Here is a 26,983-nt window from a genome sequence, read left to right as displayed (position 1 = left end):
TAACCACCTAAGAAAATGAATTTATGAAAAAAATCTACGTCTTAACCAGTTCAATATCCTGTCCATAAGTTTCAAATCCACCTCCTGAAGTGAGCCCGTTCTCCCGTGCCCTTGGCTACCCTTCCCGTGAAGACTGTACATTATGCAGCTTCACTGGCATCAACAGGATCAAAGTATTCTCATAAAAGAATTCTGCACTATTTTGCACCTTGTCATCCCTCCTCAAACACAGTTTTTAGTTTTTATGGTCTGATAAATGGATGAAGCTCATTTTTGAAAGTCTGAATAACACTATGGGCAACTTCACTGCTTTCATTATTATTAGATTATATAAAGAAAAAACACAGTTGATGACTAGACTATGAACTGACGTATGTTTATGACAGATGTAAAATAAACTTACCTCTATATAAATATAATTGTATGTTTTCTCAGCCAGCTGTATGAAGACTGCGAAGAGGGATAAGACAGGTGTAGTGCTAAAGAATGTGCATTCTGACCACACAACAATCACAGAGAAGATGGACAAAACCACAGCAAGTATCCTATAAAACCACGGTCTCAAAAGACATTCCCAGTACCATTCTGAAAGATAAAAGAAAAAAATGATTAGGAAAAATCATAGAAGAGTAAGATATTTATATTGTTTCAAAATATCTCCATACAGGAATCCATAACTGCAAAGAAGAAAACAGTAATATCACAGTAGAGGAACCAGGCAGGTACCATGTTCACCAAATAATCACCAATAACAGGATAAACTGACATCATGTGCCTCCTGCTATGAAGCACTAAGAACACAATGTCATTGCTGCAGCATTCCCACCAAAAATGCAAAACCTGTATCCAACATGAGAAAATACCAGACTCAAATCCAGGGACACCTAATAAAAGACTGGCCTATAGTCTCCGAAAACACCAATGTCAGAAGACACAGAGACTGAGAAATTATTCCAGATGAATAGAAATTATTCCAGATGAATGAAAACTAGGGAGACTGGACACCTGAATATAATGCATGATCTGGGATTTTTTTTTTTTACAAAGAATATTTTAGAACAATTCGCAAAATCTGAGTAAGGTGTACAGAAACAGCTCTGTATCAAAGTTCATTTCCTGATCTGGTCACTGTATTTGGTTAGTAAGAAAATGTCTTTATTTTTAGAAAACAGACACTGAAACATTTAGGAGCAAAGAGGCATCATGTCTGGAATTCAACTTTGAAAAGATTAAGGAAAAATACATATACAGAGAGAAAGATAAAGTAAATGAATCTGAGTGAAGTATATACAAAAATTCTTTATACTATTCTAACTTTTGGTTAAGTCTGACTTTTTTTTACAACAACAAAAAAAAAGATTGCTCACCGAATTGAAAAGGCTACGTTTTCACTTCATTCACTGAAGCGCTGAGCGAGCTCTGAGCTCAGACTCTAAATCTTTCAACCCTACTCTCAGCACAATTCCTGATGAATTCAATGTCCACACCAGTGATCCTTTTTTCAATATCCTAGGGTCTTTCACTTCCTTGACCTCCTTTCCTCCAGTGATCTCATCCTTCACTCCACCTCAACTACTCATTCTCAGTCATCCCTAAACCACTTACTGCCCTTCCTTCCTTATAATCTCATTAAAGCATCCCTGTTTCCAAGCAATACCTTCACCTAATATCCAATTCCACTGACTGACTCTATCTGGACCAACCATCCATTCATTGTACCACCTTTATATTGCCACTTAATACCCTGGGATCCTGCTGCTTCCTTTATCAGCTCAGATTCCATAGTCTTTGAGGATAATTATGCTCCAGCATCCCAATTTCTTTTCTCTCTTGCTTCCCTGTACTTGCTAAGCAAGACCACACCCTGGTTAGGATCCAACTCCCTGGCCACTCTGAGCCTGCACCCATGGAGCTGTACCCTTCAGGAGTGAGGCACACAACTTTGCTGACTGGTCTCATTCCAAATTCCTAATCACCAACTTCAGGTGGATCCTGAGCACTGCCTGGCTGGCCTCCTATAATTCAATCTTCTCCCATGCCTTCACTCCTAAGCAACTATTTTGCACCTTCTCTCTTCAGATCTTCTCTTCAGATCTCCAAAATCTCTTACCCTATGCTTTACTCTCAGCATTTCACCGAGAAACTGACAGAAGGGAACCTCCCCAAGTTCCTGCCACTACCTCTTCTCACCTGCTTAGGTACACCCATGCCTTACCTCCTAATCTTAAGGGCAATCTCTACATTGTTCACTATTTCCCATTTCATCTCTGCTACTCATGAACATCACCCCAGCCATGCTCTTCGCTCATTACATTTCCTCTAAGATATTGTTCCCAAATTACATGCTATAATTTATCTTGACCTTGCCATTCTCCTTCAGCTACTACCTCTTTTCTCTACTCCATTTTATAAGGAAAACATTTTGAGAGTTTTGTATTCTCCTTGCCTCTAATTGCTCTCCTCCGGATTTCTTTTAAATTCAACTGGGCTTTTGTTTGTCTGTTTGTTTTTTACCTTTTTCTTTTTCCACCCCCACTTCACTTCTCTGAAGTCAACCTATTGGGAAAGGTACTTTACACACACCTTTCCTCAAAACACCTCACTATCCTGCTTTTCTTCCTTCCTCACTGGGTTCCTCCCTTAACCTGATGTCTACATTCTGATATCTTCTTTATACCTTTCTGTGTACATAGTCTACTTTCTCACTCCGTAAGGCCAGGAATTTTTGTCATTATACTTATTGATATATACCCAACACCCAACAACATACAGCATATATGTCTCAAGTATTTGTTGAATGAATGAAAACAAGTATTTCTTTCATTTAATTAGAAAAGATCTTTGTTGAAGTAGTTTTCTAACATATGTTATGGCCATTATGTCTTCATACTCAAGACCAAACACGACAAAAAGAATCAAATGAACATAATTGTTTATGTAAACAAATAAGCTAAATGGAAGCTTTAATACTGTGACACTTGGCATACTTTCATTAAGTTCTTCAAACTAAATTTGATAACATTGAGAGAGTATCATAAATAATCATTAAAGAGAATGAAATAATTCTGACTACTTATGTAGGTTTTATAAATAGACTAACAGATGTAAATAATCAAAGAGGACTTCTTAGGGGAATATTTTAGTAGTATGTAAAGACTAAAGAAGAGACCCAAGCTTGTGATATAAAACTGCTTAAAGTTCTAATTATTTTAAGTATATATTATGAATATATAATATACTTGATGTATTGCATATATTTTTGCATAGCATTTTGGTTATCTGTGAAGTAACAGTGGAAACTGACAGATTATATGTTGTATGACAAGTAAAACAGTTTTGGAGGGGGAAGTTTATCAGACACATAATATTACCACATGGTATATGTCAAATAATACAAATACAATTCAACTCTGCACTGGGGAAAATATATACTTTCTTTCTCTAGAAAAATTATCATCATTAAATTCTGAAATTTATGTAAAATGACATACCAACTGTAGGATTATAAAAATATTGGAGAAATTTATTTTCTGGCTCTGGTGACTGAAAGGTGTGAACAAACTGATGAGTAGCACTAGTTTCATTTTTTGCTACATCTTCGAGATAAAATGCTTGTTCCAAAAGAATCTGCCATTGTACTTGAGTTCGACGGTGTCTCTGAACTGAATAAATCACCTAAAAAAGAGAATTTGGGTATATCTGTCAATGTTCTGATCCATTTCTATACATCCCTCCAGAGAGCATGTTTTGATTGTCATAATAATGGGGAAGTGTTAATGGCACGTGGCATTTAGTGATTGGGGCCGAGAATGTTAATAGTCTAGGACATATTTAATAATTAGGCTCAGTGAGTAATTTTCCCTCCCCAAATGCCAACAGTACCCCTGTTGAGAAACACAAAGTTAAAACACCTCAAAGAATGATACAAGGATCAAAGAAAGCTTCAAATACACATTCACTCGAAAATCGCTTTTTGTGGGCAGCAATTATAAATCTAATTAAAATCATCAGTAAGTAAAAAAGCTATTATTAATAAAGTCACCTGTTTATGTAGTTTTACCAGACTTTTTTCACTTGGGTAGGTATTATGCTTTTCATCAAAATCTTCATAATCATCCATGTTCCTGCCCATTTTTTCCTGATACTCTGTAGGGCACTAAAAGGGAAAAGTAGATATTTTTAAATCTCATGTGCAAAAAAGTAAAATTATATTTTTATTTAAAAATTTGCCACTCTTAGGCATATCTAATTTTCTCAAAAACATCTTCCTTTACTGGCATCTCTAGATATTTGGATTGTTAGTGGCTGACATTTCCTTGAAAATGTTCTAGAAGATGTATTAAGTGTCTTCTTACCTTGAGAGCTTACCTACATGAAGCAACTAGTATTTGAGAGGATTAGGCTATGCAGGCAACCTGACGGAACTGTCAATTATTTTCCTAGCTAAAAACAAAAAAGAATCGCAACAAACCCAAGACGTTGAATTTTTAAAAGGCGTTGTAGAGAAAAACAAACACGTAATTTGGAGCCATCTGCCCTATTATTTATTTATTACCTATCTGAATTTGGGCAAGTTACTTAACCTCCCTGAATAGGTCTCAAAAGGTAGCAATATAAAGAGAAAAAGTTAGAGAACTGATTCTCATTACCATCAACTTAGCCAAAGGGAACACTAGCTAATAATCAGTATAATAGATTTAAAATATAGAAAAAGAAATAGTTCAGTGGTTCTATGGTTGCAAAGACAACTATTGAGAAGTCCATTTTTAGAATAATTATTTTGGAAGTATATGAATACCCTAATTCAACACCAATGCATCAAAACCTTAATTTTATAGCTTCTTGTTAAATATCTGTGTTAAATATCTCATAGGGTCATTCATTTTACAATTTATTTCATATATCATGAAATGACATGGTAGAAGCAATTGAAAGAGATTATTAAGGCTCTAGTTTATTACGGGAGGTGCACCTTTAGTGACCACATTCAATGACACTTAGAAACTGTGAAGGTCCATCTCCATCACCGTGTCAGCAATCATTATCTATTACTTAACCTCTACATCCACATTTCAATGACAAATACTGCCAATAATTAAATGTCACACTTGTATTAACAAAAGAACAAATTCTAAGTATGGATTACTACTGATTTATGGTTAACATTTCCATGAAAATGGAAAGGAGATGGGAAGACCACAGTCACAGGCTGTTCTCACACTTTTCTGATGCTTTTATTATAATGTTACAGTCTACAAATTTATATTTCAAAAGAAAAAAGATGAGAATATGACAAATTACCTTTTTAAGTATCGTGTCAACGCATTTTCTCAATGGGTGGTTATACTTGATGCTTTCATTCACTTTACGAACCTCCTATAAAAAAAGTAAGAAGAATAAAAATATTTCCATTTCTATACATCATACATTTCAAATGAGACTGCCCTAGGTACTGTATGTGTTCTCATAAGTTTAATTTCAACCCAAGTTACTTGGCATATACATGAAGTTCTGTTCACCAAATAGAAGTTCTTAAGAACACAAGTAAAAATACAAAGTTATAGAATAGCAATATCTATACCCTCATGATTTTTACTATTTTTTAAGATTTACTCTCTTATCACTTGCCTCTTGGTACACAAAGGTGAATGAGCATTATAAAAAGGTCATGAAAGATCAGACAAACTTTGCAATGCTGTGTTCTTCCACCTTGCTCAGCAAGCTCAGTTATCTCATTATCTAAAGTACAGTGAAGAAACCAGAGGAAGAAGCAACAGGCAACAAGCATCACAAAGCACCGGCTCCTTTCCAATGAGAGAGTTCCCTACAGCAGTCACAACTACTGACTCATTCCACATTCGTTACAAAGAGCACACTGTATGCCAGCACTGTGTTAAGCATAAGGTCACCACGATCCATGCTGAAGGGTGTGGTAGGGAGACATGATGTTACAGGTCTTTAAAGATGATAGGCTGGTGATGAGCTAATTTAATAACCAATTTAGTGAGTATGAAAAGTATAAAGGGGTTAGGAAGAGTAATCTTTACAACCAGCAGATCCCAAAGAAGAACAATAATTTCTATACTAATGAAACTTTTAAAAAGTTGGAACCACTGCTCTAGGCAGAAGAAATGGCACATTCAAAGGCTGGGAGGCAAGAGAACTGACCAGGACAATAAAAAGAATATTCTGATTGGAGAGTAGAGAATGGCCCCAAGGAATACAAAACTAGAGGCAAGGAAACCACCTGGCATACAAAGTTATGAAAATATATTTATATCTTATATGACAAAAAAAATCATTTTCCCTAATATATATGTGCTATCACAAATCAAGAGAAAATTGGGAAGACACAAAAGCAATACAATTGGCCAATATATATCTGGAAAGATAGTCAAGCTCACTAAAAACAATTACAAATTTTAAAAATGAGAACAGTTTTTGGAACGTAATTTAGCAATAACCATCAAAACTTATAATATGCAGACTTTAGGAATAACCTGTACCAGTAGACATTGCTCCTGTCAGCAGCTCAGCTTATTGAGGAAAACAGGTATTATTCAAATAGAAATGGTATGGAAACTGCTGTGTAATCTAGTGTGAGAGGCTTTCTGATAAACTGATTGTTCAAGCTGAGATAAAAGCTTGAGTAGGAGTAAGGTCAGCAAACCAAAGGAAGGGGCGAGAATACTCCAAACAGCAGAACAGCCAGTACAAAGGCCTCCACGCAGAAGTGTGTAAGGAGTTTCAAGGAACTGAAAGTAGTACATGTGATCACAGGGAAAAGGACAGTCAGCGGCTGGCTGAGCGGCACTTGATCGGGCTAAAGAAAAGCAAAGCACTCCAGAAGGCCTTTATAACGGTTTGTTTGAGGTCAACAAGTGACCTAAATATAGCAGGGACAAGAGAAGACTTGGGTTTTTTTAAAAGATGCTTGAATCATCATTACATTACAATTTTCTATTCCTAAACTGCCTTAAAGATTTGTTGACTTGTTAGCACAACTTTGAATATGAACCATACTGATTATATGTTATATGTAAAATATTGTATTCTTCCTTTAAATTCTTCAGCCATGTGACACAAAAATATGTACTGAAACAAGTTAACTACTGATATTTGCTATATCTGTTATAAATCTAAGGCTCCTTCAAAAGTTTGTAACTTTTGGGGCACCAGGGTGGCTCAGTTAAGCATCCAACTCTTGACTTTGGCTTAGGTCATGATCTCACGGTTTTGAGATCGAGCCCTGTGCGAGATTCTTTCTCTCCCTCTCCCTCTGCCCCTCCCTTGCTTGCACGTGTGTGCTCTCTCCCTAAAATAAAATAACATAAAATAAAAAAATTAAATTAAATTAAATTAAATTAAAAATAAAATAACAAAGATGGCATCAATGCCAGTCCTAGTTTTCCACATCCTATTCCTCAGTAGAGAGTTCCTACTTAACAAACAACAACAAAATCTATCCTTCTTCAGTCATTGACGATTCCTCCTAGCAAAATCCAGATCTTGCATAATTAACTGGATTTCTATTTCTTGAAGGAATATTGAATAACTGGTAAAATCCATATTCCTCAAATCTGAAACAACTGAATTAGTACCAACTTTAAAGGGTAACAGTATCAAATTTAAATTATCTTTTAAAAATTATTTTCTTACTAAATACAAATTTTCAAGTTTTTTTCCAAAAATCTGAATTTTCAAATATAAACTTCCAAATATATCATAAATAAATACAAAAATTATCAAACATACATTATCTTCTTTTGAAACATGTAATAATAGCCAGCAGATGCCTGAGGAAATGTAATAGAATACTATCTGTGAATTTACTCCTACATTTTCAAACAATATATTCTACTACAGTTCTTACTTTTTGCAGGGAGTAAGTGCCAAAAAGCCAGTATTAGATTTTTCGATCACAACACTTTTAAGAGTAAAAGAAGGGCTCTGTAAGGTTACCCCAAGATGACAAGCATACCCTGCACTGTTGAATAATTGTTGCTGAATCTGTGGGTTAGAAGGTGGAGATGACACCTCATGAAGCTGGAACGGCCAACAGGAAGCCATCCTACCGGATGGGACATACTGAAGGATCGCACATCACCAAATTTTCCGTGTGAAACCCATTAACGTGCTAACAACAACAGCAACAAACCAATAGTGACTGACTGTTAGTTTAAACTTGCTTATTACCTCCATGACATCTTCTAAAGTCTCTTCTGCATCTGCTTTTTCTGTCATCAGTTTGGCTGCTTTAAAATATGTCTTCATAAGTAGATAACCTCTTTTTGCTCCATTCCAGTACGACCGAGGAATTTCTACCAAACCATATCCCAATAACAACACGAGGAGAAACAGGCCCCATGTATTTGCTGCAGCTATTCCAATTGTCTGAAGCTGGTTCCTGAGAAAGAGAAAACAGAAGCAGATAGCTGTGAGAAAGAAATTTTTCCAACAATTTTATATATATATATTTTCCAAAAATATAAAATAAAACTAACTAGTGTTAAATGGTTTTTCAGGAAACAGCCCTACAAGATGGCTAGGATCTTACATGAAAAAAAGTATACCTTCCAATCCTCAGCTACTTTTTTAGCAACAGCAGATAATCTGTGCGTTTTAAAAGGAAGTTAGAGCTTAACTGCAGAAATAGACTTTAACACAGGAAACACTGCTTCTATCATAGTTAAAATTAGAATCTAGGATAGTTCATGGTGAAAACTATATATATTTTTTCCCAAAGAAAAGATATTTTTCATTAGGTGCTTTCTTACTCAGTATTAACCAAGAGAAGCCTGAAAAAAATTTTAAAGTCTAAAAAATTTTATGTTGAGCCACACCTACACAAATCTCAGGAATGCAACAGTGAGAATTATCATCACTACTCTATTCCTAAATTTTTGAGATCTCTTCACATAACATTATATAGATCACAAGTATAATACAGATTTCAATTTTATTATAATGTCTGAATCTAACATCAAAGAGAAATACGCTCTCAAGGTATAGTCAGAACAAAAGAAAAAATATTCAACAAGCTCCAAAGAAAAAGAAACCTAAGGGGCACCTGGGTGGCTCAATCAGTTAAGCATCTGATTTTGGCCCGGTCATGATCTCATGGTGCATGAGTTTGAGCCCCACATCAGGTCATGATCTCATGGTTCATGAGTTGGAGCCCCACATCGGGCTGTCTGCTGTTAGCACAGAGCCCACTTAGGATCCTGTCTCCCTTTCCCTCTCCCCTTCCCCTGCACGTGCACTCTTGCTCTCTCTCAAAAATAAACATTAAAAAAAAAACAAACTAGTTATTTTGTCATGTACAAAACTGTACACCTGAAACTAGTATTACACTGTATGTTAACTGGAATTAAAATAAAAACTGCAAAAAAATCATAAGCGTTAATACTTCTAACACATAGCTATTAGACAAATCATTAGTCCTTCATCTAATAGCTACATTTAATAGTTGTTCCATTTTTTTCTTCTTAGAAATATACGTTATTCAGATTTCTTTTTGGGGAATCTATAAAACACATAACTCGGTATGTTTCTCAGTGAAATGTCTGCTTACCTGCCCATATGAGAGAAAAGTAAATTTTTAAAAATGCAAACATACATTAAAATAATATTAAGAAAACAACTTTTCTTACCATTCTAAGTGCAAATGTGGGTTTACAGCTACATATATTAAAAATGCTCCAAAAATCAGCAAATAGGTGCCATAATAGATTGCATTCTCAATCAGTGCAGTTTTGATCTTCCCAGTGATGGAAAACCCTCCTGATCTTGCATAGGACTGCATAAAAGGTAACAGAATCCTAGACGGTTGGAAAAACATGATTACGGAAACAATTGACATGCCTATTTATTCTCAAAATACCAGAATGATGTGAATCTCAATTTTAATGTGTAGTTCTTTTCATAAATATGATTTTGAGTATTAATACTGAACAAACTATAACAGATAACTGAATATTTTTGTAATATTAGATTTTGGGGAGACCAAAGTACATTTCTGGGAGCAAAAGAGGCCACAACGACTAACAGCGAGTACAACGGTGTCACGAGTGACTTTAACGCCTTTATGAAGACTTTGGACTGCATTCAGACAATGAGGAATCTTTTTCTTTAACAGAAAGGAGATGTGATCAAATTTAAGTTTTCTAAAGACTGGTAGGTCTTCAGCAGGAAGAATGGACTGAAAGGAAACAAAACTGGGACTACGTGGGGGAGGGTAAGGGGTGGTGATATGGTAAGAAGCAGGAAGGGAGAAGTCTGGTTGTGAATACACTGATCAGAGGTACTTAGGACACATCCCAAAGAAGCTGCACTGGAAGTAGTTGGCTATCCAGCTTCAGAATCGGGAGAGAGGATTAGAAATACAGATCGAGGAGTCATCACCATTATCAGTGGTTCTGAAATAACACCAGTAGATGAGATTTGGAAGGGTGAATATGTAGAACGAGAAGGAAAGAACTAAGGCTGACCCTGGGAAAGATCATCTTTTAAAGGAGAGGTAGAGAACTAACAGGAGGAGACAGTAAAGGAGACTGAGACAGAACAGTAGATATGGAAGAAAACCAAGGAGCACGCAGAGGAAAAAACAGAAGAAGAAAGCGTTTCAAAGTGGAGAGAGAAAACAATAATCAAATGCTGCCAAGAAGTCTAGTAAATTAGGAACCTGGCTGTGTGAGTGGAGAAGTGGAGCTAGAAAATAGAGTTCAATGGGGGGAGGAAAGAGTAAGCAATGAGGAAATGAAGACAGTAAAAGTAAATGTAGACAATTCATTTAAGAAATTTGGCTGGGTAGGATAAATTGCAGTATATTCATATAATGGAAGATTTTACATAAATGACAAAGCAGAGAATACTGACACGTACAATAAGATGCAGATGAATTTTCCAAATATGTGAGCAAAAAAAGAGGTGCAGAAAAATACATACCATATTAATTCCATGTTTATAAAGTTCAAAAACAGGTAAAATTAATCTATAGTGATGAAAGTCAGAATCATGGCTACCTTTGGGGAGGGTAGGACTGGGAGAGGGACATGAGGGAAGCTTCTAGACTTAGCATGAACATTGTTAATATTCTATAATATCATCTGAGTGCTGGTTATATGGGTGTACTCACTTTGAAAAAAGTCAAACTGAACACAATTTGTGCACTTTTCTGTACTAATTTATACTTCAATAAAAAAGTCTCCCCCACCCCGAGGGGCACCTGGGTGGCTCAGTCAGTTAAGCATCCCACTTCAGCTCAGGTCATGATGTCTCGGTTCGTGAGTTCAAGCCTCAAGTCAGGCTTTCTGCTGTCAAGGCATAGCCTGCTTTGGATCCTCTGTCTCCCTCTCTCTTGGTCCCTCCCCTACTTGCTCTCTCTCTCTCTCTCTCTCAAAAAAAAAAAGTCTCCCTCTCAAAATTAAGCCGTGATGAATAGATCAATGAGGTTAGAAGCTAGGAAGTTGGAAAGGGTTGCATTTGAGAGATCTGGCTTTTTTTTCTTTTCTTTTTTTTAAAAGGATGAGAGAATTGTATATGCTTTGTTGAAACCGGAAGCTGAAAGTATAGGTAGCAAGAGCTGAAGGAGATGGGTCCATACTTCAGGAAGAGGGATTTCACTTTGTAATCACTTTGAGAGTGACTCTTCCATTCTTTGAGTGGAAGGGAAAAGGACGGGTAGGGAGTTGTGCTGGTGGGAAGCTGAAAGAGTACCATGTGAGGACTTCTATTTTCACTGTGAAGTAGAAAGTAAAGTACTCTGAAAGGAGAAAAGGTGACTGATTCTAGGATGTAAAAGAGAGAGAAAGAGCCACAAAGGGAATAGTAGAGGTTTGAGTTCTGTAGTGATTAGAAGGATTTACTGTGGAGAACAAAGCGAGCAGACTAGAGACGCATAGAAGTCTGGCAATGCTGGGAGCCTGGATGAGTTGGATGAACACGAATTTACAGGTGCACTACCTGACTGTGCCGTGTGATTTCTCCCTTGCAATATTCACTAGCTTCAGTTTTAGAGCTTAGTTGCCTGCAGAATATCTAAAATGCTCAGTAGACAGTGAATAACGTGAATTTGGAACCCAGCAGAAAGACAAAGCTACTGTGGGTAGAAAGAAACATTTGGAATGCATCCGATTATGCTTACAATTAAAGCTATACAGAGAGGCTCAGGTAACAAGATGACCAAAGATGGGACCCTAGGGAATGCCAACATTCAGGAAATGGGCCACAGAAATAGAACCCATGAAGGAAATTCAGCAGGTTGGGCTAAGCAGATAGAAAGAAAACCAGGAGACAATGATGACCTTAGCAAGAGAAGTTTCATTTAAAACTGGGACTGGAGGAAGACTGAATGGAAGAAGGTCAAGAGAGAAGGCAGTAACTGGAAGGGAATGGTGACAAGGAAAATTTTTGGTTTCTGTATTCTATTTCTTGTTTGTTGGGGGTTTTTCGTTTCATTTCTTCTAAGATGGGAGAGAAGTGAATGAGCAGAAAAGGGGAATATACAGATTTAAGAAAAAAAAAATTAACACTTGAATAAACCCTAAAAATGAAGGTTCACAGAGAAAGTATAATCTTTTTCTTTTTACTTCAGCCAAAATTTAAAAACTTTTTATCCTTCACTATCACTTACCATGTTAAAAATTGTGATGTCCAATATACTACCCTCCAGAAAATTGGCATGATTCCATCAGGAATGTAACTCCATGGCTTGAAACATGGATGTTGGCTGTTTAACAACAATTTATAGCCAATCAATAAATGATGACTACTTAAATAAGTTATATAATTAACTTGTGCATGGCAAAGTTCATTTACATTCAGATATTAAATTACCGACTCTAGCTTCCAAAATTTCACAGAAAACTTAAAACTCAAAGCAGACCGTCAAACTAAAATAAAAAGAAACAAAGGGAACAAAACAGTTTGTTCTAGAGAGGAATGCCACTTAAATTTTCAACTTTCAGTGTATTTTTAGTCCTTGAGTAAAAGAGGGCATAATGTTCACTTAATAGACTGATAATGTGAGTCTTTAAAAGTGAATGAATATGTCATGAAACTAAATCTCTGATTTGACTGCCTTTAAAACTGGTAACTGTCTTTAAAATACACACTCCATTTTGTGGGATTGGTTATTTTCTGGGGAGAGGGAACAGGGAGGTGAAAGAAATTAGGTGATTAACTCCTGGTAACTGGAGCCCTAACTGATTAGTCACTGTGGCACAGATCCCATGGACAGAGATGCCAGTATCTGTATATAATTCTGTTTGAGTTTTCTGAACATATGTGTATCTTCCATTAATAGTCTTCCCTGACTATAAGGATACTGTTTAGTCTAGGAGCTTCCAATGATTCACAACTGCTGCTGATCCATATTCAATTTTTAATGTGCTTTAAAGGGAGTAACAGTTACATTTTAAATTTACCCTTATTCAGGTTAGATTAAAAAAATAATAAAAGCTGCATAAAGAAGCATGCAAACACTACTTAGAGCATTGGTAAAAGCTACAGTCAACATTTATTAAAGCTATTTACTTGGAAGTTTGACATGGATTTAACGTAACCTTTCGATAATTTGAACTTTATTCATTCTCGGTCTAAAACTATAATGGTTTCAAAGGATGCACAATATGAAAAGAACATCCTACATACAGAATAATCCCCTTATACAACCTTGTAAATCAGGCAAAAGAGAAAATGAAGTTCTTTTTAGACTAGAGAGAGGCTGAGAAGAAAAAAAAAAAGCCATTGGAAGTCACATTCTTAGTAAGAGGTAGAACCAGGGCTAAAAAAATCAGGTGTTCTCCAAGTTTCTTCTTAGCATCTACTGAAAGGCCTCGTGCACCAATAAATATGTAAAATTTATTTAAGCTTTACATTTAAATAGAATACAATGTAATTAAAAGTCTACTAGCAAAGGATGGGAGAGGCGTGGGGGATGAGTAGAAAAAGAAGATAAACTTTATAAATTTAAATCCCGAATGGTAAGAATAGACAATATTAAAGTAATTTTTCCTCTACGCTATTTAAAAAAAGAAAAAGAAAAAAAAAAGGAAGAAAATACCTTGGAACTGGGGTAGCAGTTGCGTGGAATCCTGTAATGTTGCTGTTCTCGGTAGGGCTTGAGTTTGCGGCTGCATGCTTACACCGGTTGTATATTGTCTAAATCAACGAACACATGGTTTAAAAATGAAAATCAGAAGGTTACAGAGTTAAGGGATACTGGGGGGTATCAACCTATCCACCAGTGACCTTCCTGGTTATGTTTTTTAATGATCAAATTCACAAAGTAAGATTTAAATACAAAAAGTTAAGCATGACCTTATATAATTTAGCTGTTTTAAGAACATATCTCAAACATGCTGTATGACTACAATTGCCTTTCAAATTGCAAAACTCAGTTTCACCTCTTACCGTACTAACATCCAGAGGCAGTATGAAGACAATAAGAAAGCAGAGATACCAAGCTAGCAGTGTTCCAATAATTACAAGTCTATGCTGTTTCTTAAAGTCTCCATATCGATGAAGTAGGAATAATGCCAGAAAAAAGACAAAAACAATCTCGAGTCCCAAAGCTGCACCACTCATTATTGAATGTTCACTCTAACCAAAAGTCATTCATGTGCAGGTCTGGATCATATCTGTAAAGTGGAAAAGAAAAAAAAAAGTAGCATTAACATAAACAACCACTTGGAAATTTCCTAAATATTTGTTTATTGACATATTAATTAATTCTTTGGAAAATTGTCAGGCTTTACATTGAACTACAAATAGAAAGAAAAAGGGTATGCCTGGGTGTGTCAGTCGGTTGAGTGTCCCACTTCGGCTCAGGTCATGATCTCACAGCTCATGAGGTCAAGCCTGGAATCAGGTTCGCTGCTGTCAGCACAGAGCCTGCTTTGGATCCTCTGTCCCACCACCGCCTTCCCTCCCCTACTCCACCCCCACTTGCAGTCTCTCTCTCTCTCAAAAACAAATAAAACATCAAAAAAAAAAAAGAAATAGAAGGAAAAGGATAATTCCTACTCTCAAATACATATACAATTTTTGAAAACAGATCTTAAAATCTTGACATAAATTGTATCTTCAGGAAAAAAGTTATCTTAATGAAAATTATACTACTTCTAAAAATATTGCAAAATAATACTGAACGTGAACTGTTTCAAAAGTATCATTTGGAATTTGTTCCTTACAGTTATAAGCCCCAACAGAAGTTTTATACAAATACACAATTGACTAGATCCTAAGTAATCAGACGTTTCGTAAAATAAAGTTTTCCACAGTCCATTACTTAAAATGTTCCAAAAGAGGGAAAAACAGCAAGAAAAAGACCATTTGAAAACATTTCCTTTATTTGAAATAGTTTGTTTTTGTGTGTGTGCTAATCTTGTCTTAACAACTTTAATGACTTGAAATTCTTATTTATTTATTGCTTCACAAAACACAGTACTTGACACTTGAACAACTTAGGTTTGAGCTGTGTGGGTCCACTTACACATGGATTTTTTTTTTTTTTTTTTGATAAATACAGTACTTTAAATATATGTCCTCTTCTTTATGACTTTCTTTTTTTTTTTTTTCAACGTTTTTTATTTATTTTTGGGACAAAGAGAGACAGAGCATGAACGGGGGAGGGGCAGAGAGAGAGGGAGACACAGAATCGGAAACAGGCTCCAGGCTCCGAGCCATCAGCCCAGAGCCTGACGCCGGGCTCGAACTCAGGGACCGCGAGATCGTGACCTGGCTGAAGTCGGACGCTTAACCGACTGCGCCACCCAGGCGCCCCTTTTTTTTTAAATTTTTTTTTTTCTTTATGACTTTCTTAATAACATTTTCTTTTCTGTAGCTTAGTTTATTATGAGTATATAATATGCATACAATATATGTTGAATCATTATGTCATACACCTGAAACTAATATAATGCTGTATGCTAATTATCTTCAATAAAAAATACTCACACTATAAAATAAACGTCAAGTTCATCCAGTAAAACACACACATAGACATACACACAAAATATCTATTAATCGGCTGTTTACATTACAGGTAAGGCTTCTAATCAACAGTAGGCTAGAAACAGTTAAGTTTCCAGGGAGTCAAAACTTATACACAGATTTTCGACTGTACAGGGTTTGGCACCCTGACCCTTGCAAATGTATACTTACCACTTTTCCATTTACCTATATAAATCTTATTTTCTTTAAAGGAAGTTACCTATTTTATATGTAGAAAAATTTACCAATGATTATTGAATAAAATCATACACTTGAGAATTGGTTTTTAATTTTTAAATTTTATTTAAATCCAAGGTAGTTAACATATAGTGTAATAATGATTTCAGGAGAATTTAATGATTCATTGCTTATACAAAACACCCAGTGTTCATCCCAGCAAGTGTCCTCTTTAAAGCCTATCACCCATTTTAGCCCATCCCCCCACCCAAAACCCCTCCAGCAACCCTCAGTTTGTTCTCTGTATTTAAAAGTGTCTTATGGTTTGCCTCTCTCTCTTATCTTATTTTTTCCTTCCCTTCCCCTATGTTCATCTGTTTTGTTTCTTAAATTCCACATATGAGAGAAAAATCATATATTTATCTTTCTCCGACTCACTTATTTCACTTAGCATAATACACTTTAGTTCTATCCACATTGTTGCAAATGGCAAGATTTCATTCTTTCTGATTGCTAATATTCCAGAGTGTGAGTGTGTGTGTGTGTGTGTGTGTGTGTGTGTATCACATCTTCTTTATCCCAAAACCATCAGAAGAAGGGACATAATAAAGATTAGAGCAGAAACCAAGGATATCAAAATTTAAAAAAAAGAAAGAAAAAAAACACAGCAGAACAGATCAACGAAACCGCGAGCTGGTTCTTTGAAAGAATTAGATTTTTTTTTTTTTTTTTAACGTTTATTTATTTTTGAGATAGGGAGAGACAGAGCATGAACGGGGGAGGGTCGGAGAGAGAGGGAGACACAGAATCGGAAGCAGGCTGCAGGCTCCAGGCTCTGAGCGGTCAGCACAGAGCCTGACACGGGGCTCGAACTCCCGGACCGTGAGATCATGACCTGAGCCGAAGTCGGACGCTTAACCTACCGAGCCACCCAGGCGCCCCTTTTAAAGAATTAGAAAATTGATACACCCCTAGCCAGTTTGATCAAAAGGATAGGATCCAAATAAAATCACAAATGAAAGAGGAGAGATCACAACCAACACCATAGAAATACAAACAACAATATGAGAATATTATGAACAATTATATGCCAACATATTGGTCAATCTGGAAGAAATTCCCAGAAATACATAAACTACCAAAACTGAAACAGGAAGAAATAGGAAATATGAATAGACCCATAACCAGTAAAGAAATTGAATCAGTAATCAAAAATCTCAAGAGTCCAGGGCCAAATGGCTTTCCAGGGGAATTCTACCAAACATTTAAAGAAAAGTTAACAACTATTCTTTTGAAGCTGTTCCAAAAAAAAATAGAAATGGGAAGAAAACTTCCAAACTCATTCTATGAGGCCAGCATCACCCTGATTCCAAAACCAAAGACCCCACTAAAAAGGAGAATACAGACCAAATTCCCTGATGGAACATGGATGCAAAAATTATCAACAAGGTACTAGCAAACTGAATCCAACAATACGTTAAAAGAATTATTCACCATGATTAAGTGGGATTTATTCCTGGATGTAGGGCTGGTTCAATACCAGCAAATCAATCAACATGATACATCACATTAATAAAAGAAAGGATAAGAACCACATGATCCTCTCAGTAGATGCAGAAAAAGCATTTGACAAAATACAACATCTTTCTTGATAAAAACTCTCAAGAAAGTAGGGATAGAAGGATCATACCTTAAGATCATAAAGGCCACCTACGAAAGACCCACAGCTAATATCATCCTCAATGGGGAAAAACAGAGCTTTCTGCCTAAGGTCAAGAACACAACAGGGATGTCCACTCTCACCCATTGTTCAACATATGTTGGAAGTTCTAGCCTCAGCAATCAGACAACTAAAAGAAATAAAACGCATTCAAATCGGCAAGGAAGAAGTCAAACTTTTAATCTTCCCAGATGACATGACACTCTATGTGGAAAACCCAAGAGTCCACCAAAAAACTGCTAGAACTGATATGTGAATTCAGCAAAGTCACAGGATATGAAAATCAACATACAGAAATCTGTGGCATTTCTATATACCAATAAAGAAGCAGCAGAAATAGAAATCAAGGACTCGGTCCCATTTATAATTGCACCAAAAACCATAAAGTACCCAGGAACAAACTTAACCAAAGAGGTTAAAAAATCTATAGAAAGTTGGGGCACCTGGGTGGCTCAGTCGGTTAAGCGTCCGACTTCGGCTCAGGTCATGATCTCGCAGTTCGTGAGTTCAAGCCCTGCGTCGGGCTCTGTGCTGACAGCTCAGAGCCTGGAGCCTGTTTCAGATTCTGTGTCTCCCTCTCTCTCTCTGACCCTCACCTGTTCATGCTCTGTCTCTCTCTGTCTCAAAAATAAATAAGTGTTAAAAAAAATAATAAAAAAATAGAAAGCTTATGAAAGAAACTGAAGAAGACACAAAGAAATGAAAAAACATTCCATGCTCATGGAAAAACATTTCATGCTCATGGATTGGAAGAACAAATATTGTTAAAATGCTGATACTACCTGAAGCAATCTACACATTCAATGCAATCCCTATCAAAATAACACCAGCATTCTTCACAGAGCTAGAACAAACAATTCTGAAATTTGTATGGAACCAGAAAAGACCCCAAATAGCCAAAATAATGTTAAAAAAGAAAACCAAAGTTGGAGACATGACAATTCCAGACTTCAAGTTATATTACAAACCTGTAATCATCAACACTTGAAAATATTCTTAATTATAAATGCTGATAATACACCAGCAAATGGTTTATTTTTTCTCTCTCTATGCTTTTAAAATAATTTACCTTTACTAACTAAATGCAGCATGTTCGGTTCACCTTTGTAAAATCAATTTTAGGCATTTTTGTTGGGTCCATGGACTAACTACACTATTCCAAGTAATAAATATCTTAATAGTGAATCAAGATTGTGATGCAAAGGGGCGTCTGTGGCTACATCAGTTGGGTGTCTGACTTCAGCTCAGGTCATGATCTCAGGGTCCATGAGTTGGAGCTCCGCATCTGACTCTGTGCTGACAGCTTGGAGCCTAGAGCCTGCTTCAGATTCTGTGTCTCTCTCTCTCTCTCTGACCCTTCCTTTGTGTATTTCAACTAAACATTCCTTTGTGTATTTCAACCAGTATTTTCATATTTTTTAAATATCTCAAATTGACCCTCTTTCATCACTCTATCACCATATCCTGCAATATCTTTCTTCAAAGCACTTATCCACCTGATATAATGTATATTTATATTTATTTTCTCCCTGTAGCCCTTTTCCTCCATCCCCACCTCCCAGACTTTATGAGAGCAGAGACTTGACTATTCAGTACTATATCCCATGTCTCTAATATAGTATTCAGCATACAGTAGATATTCAAAGAGTATTTGTTGAATGAATGAATAAATAAGTGAATAAAAACATTACATTTCAGTATATACATAATTTTTATTAATGCTGACTCCAAGGCAACATAAAACTCTTGTTATGTTCTTCAAAACCGATTTTACAAATACTTATCACAACTCAAAGACTTACTACATCTCTGCCACTACTAACTACTACTCAAAATTTCAAATTTCATTTTCTATGAGAAAAACTTATACCATCACAATAAGAGTAGGTCAAATCTTATTTGTAATTCAAGAATAGATTAAATGGATAACTCCATGCAGAATGTGCTGATGAAAGCCATTACCATCTTCAAGATCCAGCTTTTAAACAAATATAACTCAATGTGAATTTAAATGTAACATAGTTATCATCTGAAAATCCCTTTATGGTTTGACTGAGATATTTACTTTCCTGAAATTGTCCAGTCCAAGGAATATGGTAATCATGGAAAAAAGACTGAATATCAGAGATTACCAAGGAAATGCTAAAGTACGGCAGAAGCAAATGATAAATTATTGAAGTATAAGAAATGATATTAAGATTATCTAGTAACATTTGAAAATTACCATAACATTAATGGAAAAACTCAATTCACACATTTTACATTTATTATAATATGCATGAAAAACACTTAAGACATTGGGGTGCCGGGGGGAGGGGGCTCAGTTGGTTAAGCGACCGACTTCAGCTCAGGTCATGATCTCACAGTTTGTGGGTTCGAGGTCTGCCTGGGGCTCTGTGCTGACAGCTCGGAGCCTGGAGCCTGCTTCGGATTCTGTGTCTCCCTCCCTCTCTCTGCCCCTCTCCTGCTTGTACTCTCTCTCTCAAAAATAAATAGACATTAAAAAAAATTTTTGAAAGAAAAAAGGAAAAGAAAACACTAAGACAAAAATGAATTATAAGATTATTGGCATAGGCAAACAACAAAATCAGTTATAAACTTACCACAAGCTACTAATATTTTTTTACAGTAGCTGTCAATTTTTCAGTCTGATTCGATTGCACTTTAAAATCTTATAGATGAATAAACAGAACTATGGATCCCTTATTCTAGTAATAAAGAAATGGTTTGGTTCTATCTCTTCCATTCTCAGTGTATTAGTCTCCTATTCCTGCTATAAACAATTCCTATAAACTCAGAGGCTTAAAACAAGACCCTTATATCATAGTTTCTGTGGGTCAGATGTCCAGGCACAAGTTGGCTCAACTGAATTCTCAAGATCAAAAGCAAGGTGTCAGCAGGTCTGTGTTCCTCTCTGGAGACTCTGGGGGAAGAATGTACTTCTAAGTTCATCCAGGCTGTTGACATAATTCAGTTTGTTATAGTTTTAGAGCTGAGATCGCCATTTCCTTGTTGGCCGTCAGATGGCATTTACCCTTAGCTCCAGAGGCCTCTTTCAGTCTTTGCATGTGGCCCTATGTACCTCAGAGACAGCAATGGTTTGTCAAATCCTCTCAGGAATCTTGGACTTTCTCTTCTACTCTCGGGGGGAGAAAACTCTGCTTTCAAGGGCTTATCTGATCTCACTGGGACAATATGGATAATCTAGTCATATTTACTGGTTCCAAGGATTAAGGCATACATATCCTTTAGGGTCTATTATTCTGTTTACCACACCGTCCATTCTGTTCAACCTGAACTCCTGTTGTCTTGTTATGGCACAAGGTTAGGCCTAAGGGCCCCATTAAACTGGAGATGAAAATTGGGGTTTCCCTAATCTTAGGTGAGAAAATAATAGTTTCAAAGTCCATGACTTTGACCTGTACCTAAATTCAAGTGAGGAATTATTTTTTTCAGTCTAGAATGACAGCACTTTTCAAGGTTCTTTACGAATCCCTATATCCTGTTTTGGTTATTTCAGCTCAATAATTTTGTGTTCAAAGCTAGAGGCACACCTTATTCCCCATCTGATCTAGTTATCTGTATGTTCAATTAATAAAATAACTATCAATTAAAATCTAATAAAAATATAGATTAGACAACTCAGGTTTGGTTTAGTAAAAAAACTCACAACCAAGGAGTACAGCAATTTGGCGATATGTATCAGATACCTTTAGAAAGGTACATATCCTTTGTCCTAGCAATCCCTCTTCAAATAACCTAAAGAAAACCCAAAACCTGAACAAAAATTGATCTATGATATTATCTTTCATGGCAGCATTATTTAAACATGAAAACATAGCAACAACTTAAATGTTTGTCTAGGAAGTCTCAAAAGCGTCCACCAGTCTCATTGCTGTCCACTGCCCTTTTGAAAAAAGAAGCCAAGGGTTTCATAAATCACTAATCCTGCAAACCTGTCCGTACTGATGGGAGCAGGGATCTGTGCATGAGTCAAGGACTACAGAACAGCAACACTCCACTACAGGCTGTGATTCAAAGAAGCCACCAGATTCCCCAGTCTGGAAGAAAGGTGAGATCCACAGGGGCACTTTAGAGATGGCAAAGGGACAGGGGTGAGGTCCGAGGAAGTGCACATAAGAAACACATGGACAAATACACATCAAAATGCTAACAGTGGCTGTCCTAAAATGATAAAGACATGATTTCTATTTTCTTCTTTGTGCTTTTGTGTTATGTGTTTTTAATTTCAAATAAAGTATTATTTTGTAATTTTAACATTAGTTAAAAATCAGTGTAGTAATATGAAGGTAAAACACACAGCAAATAGAAAATGAAAAATTCTGCTGCGGTGCTGGGTGTCTAAAGTTACAGCTATTTTAAAATACAAATGTTTTATTGTACTGTGATAAAACTGGGTTCCAAATCCCAACTCAATTTAATAATTGCATAACTTTATACAATTTAAGCTGTTAAGTGAGGATAACCTCATGCAGGTTGCTATGAAGATCAAAGGAGATACAAAAGTGAAACACCAAATAGGAGTTCAAGGCCCAGAATAGATCCTCAATAAATGCTATTTGCTAATCTCCACCTCCTTTATATCATGTGCTTCTAGAGGATAACCAGTTGCTTCAACAGTCTCAAAGCATAGCTTTATACTATATAGTCTCCTCCCCCACCAAAATATGGATACCAAATGCTTTTTGCTTCTCATTCTCTGTGGTTACCACAGCCTGAGCCCATCCTCATTCCTATAAAACAAAAAATGATTTTTGCTCCAAGAAATTGCTCCCCTTGCCTCTCTTAACAAATTGGAATTACCTCCATAGGTCTACAAAGTAGCCCAAACACCCCTTCATCTGTCTGTTGTGAAGGGACAGAACCATGTCAAGAAGGTGTATAAGACATGGCAATGTCATGTAGAAAGACAATGCCATTCTCCTAGGAACATGATCAAAGTGGAGGTAGATAAAAATGGATCATCTGCTGACCTGAAACCATGTACAGCTGTGCAAAAATATACTCCAAGGACAAAAGAGGAAATGTGCTTCCACCCACAAAAGTGGTCCTTCCAGTAGTATTCTTCAAATATTAAAATAACATGTTTAGGCTAAATGACAAAAATGAGTGAAGAATATGCAAAAATTTGGAGGCAAATCAAAATTCAGTTCCATGTGATTAGAAATTGAACAGGAGATTTAAAGCTGTCACAGGGTGGCATGAACACCAACAGCAGCAAAAGTAGATTTTACTCAAAATCAAAACGCCAATTCATTCATTCAATCAAATTTTAGTACTTGAAATCCAGACATAGTCTCCCTTTCAAAATACCAGTTCTAAAGTCTTAAACATTTAAAATCCAATTCAGTCTTTGAACAAGTATCAAGATCTCATACAATCCCTTTCAAATGCCTTTCATAATTAGCTTGTTATTGTTACTGACTTGCGGTGTTGTTTCCCAAGTACTTTATGGCTGATAGGTTTTTTTAGGCTAAATTTAAGTGGAAAATTTACAGGTTAAGAAAATTTTGGAATTTGAAGCATCCTAAATATTTTCAAAAAGAAAGAGAAAGAAAAGGAAAAGAGAAGAAGGGAAGATGGCAGGAAAGATTTGTAGTAGCAACTGAACACAAATATTTTGTCCAAACCTAAGGTTCCAAAACTGAATGAAAGATTTCTAGCTAGAACCTAGTGATTCATCAGGCTCAGATTGTGTAAATTTAAATGTGTCTTTATTCAGATATGTTAAATAATAAAAACTAGGAGGCAACTCAACATCTTAATAATGAAAAATTGAAAGTATCAGAACTAGATGGAGTGATGAAAGTCAACAATTCTCTACCACCAATAAAAAATGAAGTCTTTGAAATATAACCATTATTCCATGTTTAAAGATTTCAGGGAGATGTACAGGGAGAATTCAGTTTAGGATATACCACAAGAGAATGTGGCTCCTACTCTAAAAATAAAAACAGTTGTAATATTTTTTGAAGTCATTTTCAAAAAATGAGCTGAGTTGCCAAATCAACCATGTAAGCTGAATTCCAAAGTGTGACAAGCCCTTCTGAAGAAAGACAGATGCGTACAAAGTGCTTAACTTTTGGTAAGGCATGGGAGAGAGAGAGAGTGAGTAACCATGTAAGCAGGTAAGAAGAAAACAATTGGAATTGTATTGGATTCTTAAAGATTTCAGGTAAAGAGATTGTAAGACTTATTTTGGTAATTAAAGAATAATCCTTAGAATCCTTTAAAAAAAAAGTTTATGTAGTTTTGAGAGAAAACATAAACAGGGGAAGAGCAGAGAGAGAGGGGGACAGAGAATCCCAAGCAGGCTCTGGGCTGACAGCAGGGAGCCCCGTGCAAGCTCAAACCCACTAACTGTGACACCCTGACCCAAGCCAAAGTTGGAGGCTCAACCAACCGAGCCACCCCAGTGACCCCTTAGAATCCTTCTTACTAAAGTAATTAAAAACAACAACAACAATAGCTAACATTGAGTATGAGTTTACTGGATTCCAAGCATTATGCTAGCACTTAACATACTTTATCAAATTAGACCTCACAACCTCATAAGAAAGGACTATAAATATCCTTATTTATAGAACAGAAAAGGGTACATAGAGTAAGTAGTTTGTCCACATTCCCAGTCAGTGAGTAGCAAAGCTGGGATTCAAACCTACACATTCTAACTACAACATGGATACTACAGAGTCTCTTTGAATCCAGACATACTTAATGCAATTTAAATTGTTTAAATGCTTTCTTTTGCTCCATTTCATAGTAAACAAGAAACATTCTATTAATTGTTCCTTTACATATATCAAGATAGAACGCTAGAAAAGTCATGTTTAATATAGAATTAACTAAGAATTTTTAACTTCAGGTAAGACTGCTATTACTTAAGACTGTTAATCTACATGAGGAAGGTAGAAAAGAAAACAGAGCAAATCAGAATAGGGAAAGAACCCTTTTGTTCTTGCCCCAATCTGTCCATCACAGAAAACATCAAACTACAGAGATCGAAAGATTTACTTTAAAATTAATGGAGGGAAAAGGATCCTTTTGAAATTTGATGGCAGGTAGAAACTTCTTGCTATGTAATTGTTGTTGGTCTTTTGTTCCCTTAAGCTAAATAACATAAAAAAATTAAAGAAATCTTTAAGATTTCATACTATGATGGAACTAAGAAAAAAGCACATCACTCTTCTATTTAAATACAATCTCTTGTCATATTTCATTTTCAAAAAGAACATTAATATATTACTGAACATATATACATATACATATATTTATTTATTTATTTATATAACTTATTGTCAAGTGTAGTTTCCAGTCTTTTTTGGCCTCTCCTGTGCCTTCATTAATATTGACTATCTTGCCCCTTTTACAATAAACACTTTCCCAATTTACAAAGTTACTTTGTATTTTTTTTTTTTGAGAGAGTGGATAATGCACAGAGAGGGGACAGACGGGTGACAGACAGAGAGAGACAGAGAGAGACAGAGAGAGAGACAGAGAGAGAATATCTTAAGCAGGCTCCATGCCCAGGGCTGACTGAGCCTGATGCAGGCTGGATCTCAACAACCATGAGGTCATGACCTAAGCCGAAATCAAACCTGAGCCACCCAGGAGCTCCAAAGTCACTTTGTATTCCATCTCAAACTTCCAAACAGTACTAAACACTACTTACTCTGATGTCATTTCCAGAGATAAAACAATTATAATTCATCTATCCTAGATAATGATCTAGTAATTCTAGTTTTAGGAATATAGTCACACCTCTCCACTAAAATGGGGCATGGGGCATGCTGAGCAAGATTAAACAAATACAATTAACCAGGGAAAAAAAATAATCCATATCAGTAGCAATTACATGCAATTCTTGAAGAGACCAGACAGCAATTATATATGTAGCTGATAATCTCATCTCTTCAATGGACACAATTCCTTATATCAGACACCTGTACCAATTTAAACTTTTATTTACTTAGATAGAAAACAGCCATGATTAGAAGACATGCGGAAAAAAATGATTCCTATTTCAGCAAGCTAATGTTTTTCTGTTGCCAGGGCAAACTGTTAGTAAGATATCTATTACAGAATTTGAAGACAGATTTTCAAAGTTGAAAGGCTCTTTTTGAAATCCTATAGAGGACCTCCTGTCCACCAATTCAGATATAAAACGTATTCTGACAACTAGAAATGTTCCCTAGTTCCTAGGTAAATCCTTGCTAAATCCTACCACTAGAAATTTCTCATCTTTAAATTTAAAATCATCCCATTAGATCTTCCTATCTATACGATCTACTTTATATCTCAAAATTTTGTTTATTCTCATCACGACATATTATTTTCTTGTTTTCTTTCTCCTCCAGAAACATTCCCTCTGTCTTTCTTGAAGGAGACTATAACTTTTTTTGACAAAATTATTTTTTCTAATGAGTTGCCAACTTAAGGGAAAGGATGTAGATTCCAACCCAGGGCAACTGCTTTCTCCTTAGCCAAAGTAACATAAAGGTAGCTTTACATAAAAAATCAGAATATTGCATTTAAAAATATTTTCTGTAACATCAGTTTAATGAGTTGTGACAATTCAACCTAGTATCTTCACATAGTTTAAGGCAAAATTAATTTGTGAGCATATCCCTTCTATAGGCCAATTTCGCTCACTTTCAAGAAAAAACTAAAGGTTCGTGAATACCTTACTCAATCAAGAAGTAGTCACTTTTCAAGCTAAGCACCAAGCCTGAAACAAACACATACCTGGACAAGATAGGTTTTAGGTTTAAATCCAACAAAAAGCGAATCATTTTTTTAATGGTATGTCATACTATTTTTTAAGGTAAGTCATCCAGCATACCGAAGTAATACTCCAATATTAATTTTTGTGATGACGCGGGCCTGCTTACTTCCGAACTTTATAAACCCTCTCCATTTTTATTAGGGTTGGAATTTGTTCCCCTTCTCTCTTCCAATGTTTTCCAAGGGTCACAATTATGGTATAGTGCGCACAACAGATTTCGCATGGTCATCCTATCTGGAACATGGCACACTCCCTCCTCTAGCTGCCCCCAAACTCTTCTCTGC

At 36.0% G+C, this 26,983-nt stretch overlaps 1 protein-coding gene across 7 annotated transcripts in view; it reads right to left on the bottom strand.

The window, feature by feature from the left end:
• The window catches only part of LMBRD2 (LMBR1 domain containing 2), a 48,626-nt gene that overhangs the window by 20,795 nt on the left and 848 nt on the right, over positions 1-26,983 (bottom strand). For all 7 annotated transcript variants that reach the window (XR_007461479.1, XR_007461480.1, XM_049648166.1 and 4 more), the window contains exons 2-10: positions 14,416-14,642; positions 14,066-14,163; positions 12,635-12,730; positions 9,654-9,821; positions 8,197-8,407; positions 5,302-5,376; positions 4,043-4,156; positions 3,492-3,675; positions 404-585 (exon numbers count right to left, since the gene is read on the bottom strand). Coding sequence is in view for 5 of the 7 variants with exons in the window: in XM_049648166.1 (XP_049504123.1) it covers positions 404-585; positions 3,492-3,675; positions 4,043-4,156; positions 5,302-5,376; positions 8,197-8,407; positions 9,654-9,821; positions 12,635-12,730; positions 14,066-14,163; positions 14,416-14,589 (1,302 nt within the window). In the remaining 2 variants the exon portion in view is untranslated. The remainder of the gene's footprint in view (positions 1-403; positions 586-3,491; positions 3,676-4,042; positions 4,157-5,301; positions 5,377-8,196; positions 8,408-9,653; positions 9,822-12,634; positions 12,731-14,065; positions 14,164-14,415; positions 14,643-26,983) is intronic.

This window comes from Panthera uncia (assembly GCF_023721935.1).
Source record: "Panthera uncia isolate 11264 chromosome A1 unlocalized genomic scaffold, Puncia_PCG_1.0 HiC_scaffold_17, whole genome shotgun sequence".
Lineage (NCBI taxonomy): Eukaryota > Metazoa > Chordata > Mammalia > Carnivora > Felidae > Panthera > Panthera uncia.
This window is presented reverse-complemented; position numbering and strand designations above follow the sequence as displayed.